General features: G+C 34.2%; 1 protein-coding gene across 1 annotated transcript; it reads left to right on the top strand.

The window, feature by feature from the left end:
• Window positions 1-3,367: 3,367 nt before the first annotated feature.
• Window positions 3,368-7,276, top strand: LOC127281645 (uncharacterized). The gene has a single exon (XM_051305461.1). It carries the CDS (start codon window positions 3,368-3,370, stop codon window positions 7,274-7,276), a length of 3,909 nt encoding a protein of 1,302 aa, XP_051161418.1.
• Window positions 7,277-11,252: the final 3,976 nt, after the last annotated feature.

The following is an 11,252-nucleotide window of genomic DNA, read 5'->3' on the forward strand; positions in this document are numbered from 1 at the left end:
TCTGACGCGCACGTACGTGCGTCTTCTGTAGACGATTGTGTGCGCGGTGGGGATGTCTGGGTTGCATGGTGTAAGGGTTTCCTTGTCGCGAGAGTCGCGACGAGCTCTTTTTTTATTATTATTATTATTTTTTTTTTTTTTTTGATCCCAGCTAACTTTCTCATTCAGCCTTTGCAGAAAGCTGCAATTTTTCTCGACTGAGAGAGAAAGAGAAGGAGATGAACAGAAGTAGTGCAGAATTATACCTATATATAGAGGTAGAGTTTTAGTGAAAATTTTTTAGCTTTCATCTCTTTAATCGACTGTTTATTTTTTTTTTTTTTAACAATTCGTATGGTAATACTTTGTCAAAATGTGGGAATACGTGTAATTATATTGTAAACAATATACAAGAAGACAAAATAAAGAGTTAAAAGTATATAGCTTATTTTCTGATCATCTCTGTCTCCATTAATTGTTGAATTCATTTTCAATTAATTACAACACTATTTAAATATACCATTAAATGAAAAACTATTGTTATATTATTTCAAGCAGGGTTTTTTTTTGTTTACAAAATAATTCAGCTACCTTACCATGGAACAGAAGCGGAATTATTTTGTAAACATAAGGCATCTTGTTTAAGATTTCCTTGACTACCCATCCCTGTCGAATGACTTTTAAGGCAGAATGACTCCGGTTGGATGGTTTCCATTGTCCCTACTCGTCAAAATCCCCACTGGCCATTTATCATAATTTTCGTCAACTATCGCACCCAGTTCTATAGTAAAAATTTAGTAATTTTTAATTTTAACAATAAATTCACTAAATTTTTACTAGAGCAGGGTGCGGTAGTTGACGAGAATTATGACAAATGACGAGTGGGGACAATGGAAACATGAGATAGAAATGGACAGAGACTATATCTGTCCTTTTCTCTCTCATGCAAAAATTTTTTATTTGAATGAATTCTTATTTAATAGAATTTCTATTTATCCGAACTTTTATACAATAAATTGTGTAGTTTTATCAAATTTTCATTTAACACAATTTCCATTTAACAGAATTTATATTTAATCAGCAAAATATTTTATATGTAGATATAGTTATTTTGATTTTATAATTTTACAAAATTATAAACATTTTCCCCTTCTTTTTTTTTAGATAACTTGGTTTCCTGGGATTTTTCTCGATCCATATTATAAAGTTAATGTTTTTGTTCTCCTTTTTTCCACTTAGAATACAGAGTTTTCGAGATCTCGCTATAGGTTAATATCAAAACTTTTATGAAGAGCATAGAATAAAAGTTTGAAAATAATTTTGTAGGAAGACCAAAAACTAAAGTATTAAATGTCAGCATAAACTTTTTTTAAACTAGTATTACTTTAAAACACCCAACTAAAGTTTTTTTTTATGTTGACCGTTTTGTACATTTCGTGTGGACGGGAATCATTGTATATATAGGTAAACATACAAGATTTAGATTGCCGTCCGTTTTTATTTCAAAGTATCAACAATTTATGTTAACGAAAGTTTGAAATAATCAGTGACAGTGAAAAAGACAATCTGTGAATTGTGAGGATAAGAAGTGATTTTATTACTGGTGAGCAAAATTATTATTTTTAATGTGATGTCAAATTGTAGTTGGTAGCGAATTTTAGGTTAGATATATAGCGTCACTTTTACAAGTTTCCTATTTCTTTATTTATTTTTTGTCAGTTCTTAATGTTTATGTAAATATTATGAAATTTTTATTATTTTCAATATTTTTTGTTTTTTATGACGTTTTTCCTCTTTGATATTTTCTATCAAGTGTGAATTATATATTAAAAAAATTATGTTGAATGAAATTTCGATCAAATAAGAGTACGGTCACACTATCTCATGCATGCACTGTGCATGCATGCAGAAACATTTGGCCGGTCACACTTCAACAAAATCTAGTAAATGTATAGTAACTTTCTAGTTACAACCGAAATTTTTGGAAAATTACTAGAAAGTTACTAAACATTCACTAGATTTCGTTGAAGTGTGACCGGACAAATTTTTCTGCATGCATGTGATAGTGTGACCGTACCCTAAAAATCATGTTAAACTTATATATATATATATATATATATAGTTAAAAGCTTTTATAAAATTCTTTAAAAAATCAATTATTTTAAAAGTGCATTTAGTACTTCAAATTAAATAATAAAAATAATAATTTATTTCATAATACTAATTTTTATTATTGTATCATGTATATTGTAGGTTATGCAGGGAAATAAAAATCATAATAATTTTCGGAAAGTGTATGTATTTATATTGTGAATACCCCGTGTAGAAAAATTTCGGGGCGCTGGTAGGACGCTGGACAGACTGTCTAACGTCTCTATAGACCCAGGCCAGACGGTCTTGTCGAGCCCCCGATCAGAAATGGAACGAAAGTTCCATGCTACGGTCTAGAGTTAGACAAGCTGGCCAGGTCTTGATTCTCGCGTTCAATAATTCTTAATAATAATAGTAATAATAATAATAATCCTATTAATATTACGTATTATTATATTTATAGATAAAATTAAAACAACATTAGTATTCATTATTAATATGATTTTAATTTATTAATAATAAGGAGATAAGTTGTATTGGAATCTTATAAGTCAAAACAACTTATCTCCTCATTTAATTATTATTAGTAATTTCAAAAAAAATTTATTATTCTTTAATTAATTTAATCCGAAGTTTTTTACTATTTGTATATTATCACTTAAGATTAATTAACAACACCTGTGGAAATAACACCTAATCTAATTTGAAAAATCTCGCTCGCACTGGGCACCGAACCCACGACCTAACACTCGCAAACCTACTACGCTAACCACGGGGCCACGCTGGCTACTTGGCGACAATCTGTTAATACCGGTGATGTTTTCGGCGCGCCTTTATGCTAAATTCAAAATGTTTTTATCCTTAAATTTCATATATCTTTTTAATATAATTATAAAATTATTTCTATTTATATAAAAGCCATATCCATTGCCTTTATTGTTAATAATATTATAATATAATATATATATTAATTGTTTGGAATGCGAGTGTAAATTTTATATTTGAAATATGTCAGATTTGTACCGCGAGAGGGCTCGGCAGAGCTGGGGTCTTGGGGGGACTGGCGGAGGAATACAGTTTTTAGTTGGCGAGTGTTTTCGATGAAAAACGTCTCGAATTAGTGTACCTTTTATAATATCATTTTAATAAAATTATTCAATCTGTGTTTTTATGTTTAAATGTTGTGTATAATTACTTTCTCCTCAACGATTAGATTTAACATCTGGCGACCGTGACAGGACATTTGGGAGAGAGTAGAAATACGACAAGAAACGTGCGGTTGTGTATAACCTCAAAAATGGACGTCGCAAAAAAGGCTCGTAAGGTGCAACGCACGCTTTTTACCAGATGTTTGAACAGTTTCCAGGAGAAGTGCGAGAATGCGAATATTTCGTTGGCCGATCGTCACGTCGCATTACAGTTACTTGAGTCGCGATATTCAGATCTCGAATCAACAAGTAATAAGTACGTCGAGATGATTTTCGAGTCTGAGGCGAGTGAGGATGAAATAACGGCCGAAATAGAATCTCATGAAGAATACAAACTCAAGTTTTTACAAGCAAGATCGAGACTGTTTAGTGTAGTGCCGGGAAATGCTGCTTTTGCAGCGGCGGCGGCACCGATTCTTAATGAGCACGCGACTCCGCGAAACGATAAACCGTTCAAGCGTCCAACGTTAGAAATTCCGAAATTTGGTGGCAGTGTCGAAAAGTGGTTACAGTTTTGGTCGCATTTCCGAAAAATTCACGAGGACAGAGCCATTACTGATGAGGATAAATTAGAGTACTTGAAACAGTCGATGGAAAGGGGTTCTAAAGCTGAGAGCATCGTCAGTGGTTATCCGACAACAGCCGAAAATTATCAAAAGGCATTTGACAGTTTAAAAAGCCGGTTTGGTCGTGACGATTTGCTAATTGAATTTTATACACGTGAACTGCTTTCGTTAGTTTTAAATAACGCATCCAATCATGGCAAAAAAGTTGATGTGTCGTGTATTTACGACAAGCTTTCGGCCCATATTCGTGCATTGGAGACTCTAGGCGTTACAACGAATAATTGTGCGACGATGCTTTATCCTTTGGTAGAATCCTCATTACCTGAGGAAATTTTACGAACTTGGCAACGAAGTGAATCAAATAGTGAAAATGCAGCTGATGGAGAAGAGAGGATGGACCGACTTTCGAGGCTTCTACAATTTCTAAGGATAGAGGTAGAGAGTGAGGAGAGAATCAATATGGCCATGCATGGTTTTGCCATTAACGTCGAATCAGGGAAAAAGAAGACGTCGAAGGACGAGTCTAGAAGCAGGACATCAGTTCCAGAATTGGCAACAGGTAGCGTTTTATTTGCCAACGAGGATAAGCGTAAGAAATGTATTTTTTGTAATAATGTTCACGATAACGCGGCTTGCGAGAAAGCCAAGACATTTTCGTATGACACAATTTGTAGCATGATTCGCGAAAATAATTGTTGTTTTAGGTGTTTGAAAGTTGGTCATGCGGCGCGAAAATGTAGAGTAAGAATAAATTGTTCAAAGTGTGGTAAACACCACTCGGCTCTTGTTTGTCAAGGTGACACTCGTGGCGCGGATTCAATGAACACGAGTAAAAAAGCAGAATCATTAAACGTGACTAAGGAACAGAATCTTGCTAGTTTTTCTCGTTCGCCTGACGTATATATGCAAACAATACGTGTTGTTTTGTATTCTGACTCAAAAGAAAAGGAAGCTAGAGTGGTCATTGACAGTGGCTCGCACAGATCTTATATTCGCTCTGATGTAGCTAAGTTTTTAGGTTATAAGCCTATCGCAACTAAAGAAGTGACTCATTCCTTGTTCGGGGGTTTAAATACGGAAAGCCAGCAACATAACATTTTTTTAATTCGAATGAGAAATCGCGACAATCAATACGCATGCAATTTTGAGGTTATGGATCAGCAAACTATTTGTGAAAATATTCCTAGTGTAAAGAAAACGGGTTTTATTGAGGAATTAGAGAGAAATAATATTTTGCTTTCCGATTTAACACTAGAACATGGAAATTTAGATAACTCTATCGATGTATTGATTGGTGCGGATGTGGCAGGCAAACTTATGACGGGGAACAAATTTGAAATGAGCAACGGTCTTGCGGCATTTGAGACCAAATTAGGTTGGGTTCTCATGGGTAAAAATCCGGCGGCCGAGCGATCCGATGCAGCCACTGTCGCGATGTCGATGTTTGTAAAAGATGCAAAAATTGCTGATCTGTGGAGTCTTGATATTTTGGGTATTAAAGATCCAATTGAAAAAACAAGTCAAATAGAAAAAGAACAAATTGTTGAAAACCAGTTTTTAAAATCGGTAGTTTATACAGAAGAAAAAAGATATTCGGTTGATTTGCCTTGGAACGATAATCACGCACCTGTTTCTCAGAATTTCGAATTGTCTAAAAAGAGATTGAATAACACTGTTGCAAAATTAAAACGAGATGATTTGTTTTTTCAGTACGATCAAGTATTTAAGGAATGGCAAGACGAAGGAATTATTGAACCTGTAGTTGGTGAGTCGGGTTCCGCATGTCATTACCTACCTCATCGCCCGGTAGTTAAAGAGGAAAGCACAACAAAAATACGACCAGTATTTGACGCATCGGCAAATGTCGCTGGTTTTCCCTCTTTGAATCAATGCCTTGAAAAAGGTCCGAATTTAATTGAGTTGATTCCCGCGACTTTGTTAAGATTTCGAGAACACGAGATAGCTGTTTTGGCTGACATTCGCAAGGCATTCTTACAGATCGGAATAAATGAACAGGAGCGCAACTATTTGCGTTTTCTTTGGTTGGTTGACGATGAAATAAAAATTTTTCGGCATAGACGTGTAGTATTTGGTTTAAAGTGTAGTCCGTTTTTGTTGGGAGCCGTTTTAAAATTACACTTTTCGAATTTGTTGCAAGCAGCAAAAGACGGTAAGGGGTCATGGTCTTGTGAAATTATCGAAAAATTATCAAAATCCTTTTACGTGGACAATTGCACAACGAGTGTAGAATCGAAAGAAAAATTACAGGATTTTATAAAGTCGGCTAAAGAAATGATGGCACTCGGTAGTTTCGATCTGAGAGAATGGGAATACACACGAGATGACTCAGATAAAGAATCGACTTTAGTACTTGGTCTTTTGTTTAATAAGATACGCGACACGATTTCAGTAAACCCAGCTTTATTAAAAGATGAAGGTGACACGGTAGTCACTAAACGCTCTATTTTATCGGTCGCACACAAGGTTTTTGATCCAATTGGTTTCACTTCGCCTGTAACTTTGTTGCCAAAACTGTTGTTAAAAAATTTATGGAAGCAAAAACTTGATTGGGACGATCCGGTAGATAAGGACACGCAAAAGGCTTTTTTAAATTGGAAAGAACAATTGTCGTATTTGGAAAAAATTGAAGTAACGAGAAAATTTGGCACTGGGGATTTTTCGATTCACACTTTTTGTGACGCAAGCAAATCTGCTTATGCGACAGTTACTTTTTTACGCGTAAAAGATAGAGAAAGTGTGAATTTAATTTTTCTTGGTGCCAAAAGTCGAGTTGCCCCGGATGGCATGTCAATTCCGCGTTTGGAATTATTGGCCGCGTCTATAGGTGCTCGTCAAACTAAAGAGATAGTAGATGCTTTGGATTATTCTCATGTCCCCATTTTTTTTTGGTCAGATTCGACCACCGTTTTGGCTTGGGTGAAGAGAGATATCCAATGGGCCGTATTCGTATGGAATAGAGTAAAGGAAATCAGACTCATTACTTCATCAGCCACTTGGAAATACGTGCCGGGTGAGCTAAATCCTGCCGATTTACCGTCACGCGGGTGTCAGGCAAAACAGCTGTTAGACTCGCGTTGGTGGGAGGGGCCTGATTGGTTACGTCGCGAGGAAATCGACTGGCCTTGTTTGAGAGAAGAAGTGAATGAGGATGAGGTTCGTGTTGAGGTGCGGAAGTCGGCTCAAATTGCATTACTAAATGCAGATGATCAAATAAATTTTAGCATTGTTGATAAATTTTCATCCTATAATAAAATGATTCGATTTTTCGCGATAATGTTAAAGTTTAAAAATTATAAAATTAACGGCGAGCTCACAAACGGAAAAAAGTTGACGTTTAACGAGATTTATAAAACAGAAAAGCAATTTTTGAAAGTCTTACAGAACGATATGTTTTGTCACGAAAATAAATAAATAAAGTCCAATCGTACTTGATTCAAATAATCAAGTGGTCAAATTACTCATCCGAGAGACTCACGAAATCATGGGTCACGCGGGAGTTCAATCGGTCATGTGTCAACTCCGTGAAAAATTTTGGATTTTTTCTTCGCGTAAAGCGATACGTTCTATCATAAAGAAATGCGTTACCTGTAATAAATATAATTCGAAACCTATAGAGGTACATCCACCGCCTTTACCTATACATCGTGTCAAGGATGCGGCAGTATTTGAAGTAATTGGTGTTGATTTTGCGGGCCCAGTTTTTTTACGCGGCCAAAAGAAGGCGTGGATTTGTCTCTATACATGTGCCATTTATCGAGCAGTTCACCTTGAACTGGTGACATCTTTATCGACTAATGATTTTTTAGGAAGTCTTCGTAGATTTATCGGACGCCGAGGTAGACCTGCTATTGTTTACAGCGACAACGGTACAAATTTTGTCGGCGCCGAGAATGCTTTTGAAAATTTGAATTGGGACGTCATCGCTACTTACAGTCAGGCTCGACAAATTGATTGGCGATTCAATCCGCCAACTGCCTCATGGTGGGGAGGTTGGTGGGAGCGTTTAATCGGAATGATGAAAATTATTCTTCGAAAAGTCTTAGGAAAAGCGTGTCTCACCTACGAAGAATTGTACACCGTACTATGTGACTGCGAATTAACTTTAAATTCTAGACCTTTGACTTACGTGTCTGAGGAACCGTATGATCTTAAGCCTCTAACTCCTGCGATGTTTTTGCATGATCTCAGACAAAGCGAAATGCCCGATCTCGATATAATTGACAAACTCGATTTTAACTCTAGATTTAAACGTAAGCAGGAAATTATGGAACATTTACGAAATAGATTCCGAAAAGAATACTTAAGTCAACTAATATCTAGGTTTAATTCCAAAGAGATTCGAAAATTAAAAATCGGCGATGTTGTACTCGTAGGAGACGATACTCACAAGCGTAATGATTGGCCTCTGGCTCGTGTTGAAAAATTGATCAAGGGTAAAGATGGTACGCAACGCGTTGTCTATTTAAAAACGAAAAATGGATTTTTGAAGCGCCCAATACAACGTGTCTATCCATTGGAATTAAATTATTCTTGTGAAGACGAAATTGCGACTATGCGAAATAAAATTTCTGACAAACCTGCGAGTGAGTCTATTGTAACCGCGGAAGATTATAAATCTGTGACATCGAAGGAAACAGAATGCAAAACTCGTAGTGGTCGAGTTGTTAAGAAACCAAACTTTTTCAAAAATTGAGAATGATTGAGTCATACTGACTCATTGGTGGGAGGATGTTTGGAATGCGAGTGTAAATTTTATATTTGAAATATGTCAGATTTGTACCGCGAGAGGGCTCGGCAGAGCTGGGGTCTTGGGGGGACTGGCGGAGGAATACAGTTTTTAGTTGGCGAGTGTTTTCGATGAAAAACGTCTCGAATTAGTGTACCTTTTATAATATCATTTTAATAAAATTATTCAATCTGTGTTTTTATGTTTAAATGTTGTGTATAATTACTTTCTCCTCAACGATTAGATTTAACATTAATAATAATATTGTTTTTTACGTTATATTTATGATTTATCATCTCTATAATGTATCAAATAATAATTCTTTAATTATTACAATATTATAGGTATAATTATAATGAATAATATTGAAATAATCCATAATAAAGATGTTTCAATAGACGTAGTCGAGATCGTCTTATCTAGACCGTTTTTCAAGACTCAGGCCAGCGACTTTACAGCGCTACTTGACAAACGTATAGGTTATGGTCGTTTGCGGTTGTCAGTGTACTTTTATAGTTGTTGCACTTTTGTAAAATACTTTTGTGAAATACTTTTGCGAATTACTTTTGTAGTTGTGTACAAATATTTTTAAATAATATATTTTTTACAATTTTTACTAATAACAATTTAATATATTTTATAATTAGTAATTAATATTATTTAAATTAATATATATTGTACAATTGGATATATCGAATTTGGGTGTAATAAATTTTAAATATATTTTTAGTTTTGTTAAAAACTACTTTTTAGTTTGAGGTTATGTTAATGGATATATAATATAAAAATAAATAAATTCGTGACAAAGTTTTTTCTTCGATTAAAAAAATAAATTTCAAAAATCTATAAAAAAAACAAAAGAATATTTTTATTGAAATTAACAGCAATATATAAATATAATTTAAATAATATTAATTACTAATTATAAAATATCTTAAATTGTAATTAGTAAAAATTGTAAAAATATTTGTACACAATTACAAAAGTAATTCGCAAAAGTATTTCACAAAAATTTAAAAATATTTGTACACAATTACAAAAGTAATTCGCAAAAGTATTTCACAAAAGTATTTTACAAAAGTATTTTACAAAAGTGTTTTACAAAAGTATTTTACAAAAGTATTTTACAAAAGTATTTTACAAAAGTATTTTACAAAAGCATTTTACAAAAGTATTTTACAAAAAAAAGAATTTCACAAAAGTGCAACAACTATAAAAGTACACTGACAACCGCAAACGACCATAACCTATACGTTTGTCAAGTAGCGCTGTAAAGTCGCTGGCTTGAGTCTTGAAAAACGGTCTAGATAAGACGAACTCGACTACGTCTATTGAAACGCTTCTTAGCGAATAGCAAGACCGACTAGTTTAGACGGGCTTGCCTATGACTGGAAAGACTATTTCTAGACGCTAGACTTCCACAAGATTTTTCCACACGGGACAGCCTAAACAGTTAATACACTGATTTGTTATGGAGCATTTACACCTTTGGTAAAAAAATTTTTTTATTTTGATTTTCGGAAATGCAAAGATCTGATTGGTTGTCCATTATCAATCAGATTGTGAACAACCAATCAGGTTTGTGTATTTCGGAAAATTCAAAAATAAAAAATTTTTTTACCAAAGGTGTAAATGCTCCGTTATTCATGACCCACTGGTCATTTGTCATAATTATCGTCAACTACCGCACCGTGTTCTAGTGAAAATTTAGTGACTTTATTGTTAAAATTAAAAGTTACAAAATTTTCACTCGAGCAGAGTACGGTAGTTGACGAGAATTATGAAAAATGTCGAATGGGGATTTTGGCGAGTGGAGACAATGGTAACCAACCACATTTCGAAAACTATTATTGGACAGATTTTCAATCCTACCCAACTCTGCCTTAGGTGAACATATTTTGGGCTCTTGTTTCCCAAACATGTTGGTGGTTGGTTTCCATTGTCCCCACTTGTCATTTGTCATAATTTTCGTCAACTACCGCACTCTGCTCTAGTAGAAATTTAGTGACTTTATTGTTAAAATTAAAAGTTACTAAATTTTTCCTAGACCAGGGTGCGATAGTTGACGAGAATTATGAAAAAAATGGCGATTGGGGACAATGGAAACCAACATGGTTTACAAATGTCATCTGGCAATAAAATATTGCGTGACAGGAAATTATTAATTGCATCAATTGACAACGCATAAAAAATATTTATCAGGTGCAAAGTTTAAATTTTGTTCATTTATAATTAAATTAATAAATTATTGTTAATCATTTGAACAATAAAAATAATTAAAAATTTTCAAGTGTTGTGATTATAAACTGACATTAAATCTGCTGAGGCGATCATAAATAAAGGTTGTAGTGTATTTCACTTTATCTCCAAACCAAATATCCGATTGGTTGTTCTAAATTCATTTTAGCAATTATAACCTATAAGCTCTAAAAATGAATATCCTTAACAAATTTTCATAAGAATGATCATGCTTTTACATGTCACTTGAGAAAAATGTTGCGCGCATATATACCGTTGTGCTATGGCGTCTATCGGGAATAAATCCTTTTTTGCTATCGCATTTAATCTTCGACCATGTGAATACTCGTGTATTTATACAGATGGTTACGTGCAAGATACGTATGTGCAAGGCGAAGATTTATAGTCGGGTCTCTCTTTCTT

This window comes from Leptopilina boulardi, unplaced genomic scaffold (genome assembly GCF_019393585.1).
Source record: "Leptopilina boulardi isolate dan_hultmark-lab unplaced genomic scaffold, ZJU_Lbou_2.1 LbouV2_273, whole genome shotgun sequence".
Classification (NCBI taxonomy): Eukaryota; Metazoa; Arthropoda; class Insecta; order Hymenoptera; family Figitidae; genus Leptopilina; species Leptopilina boulardi.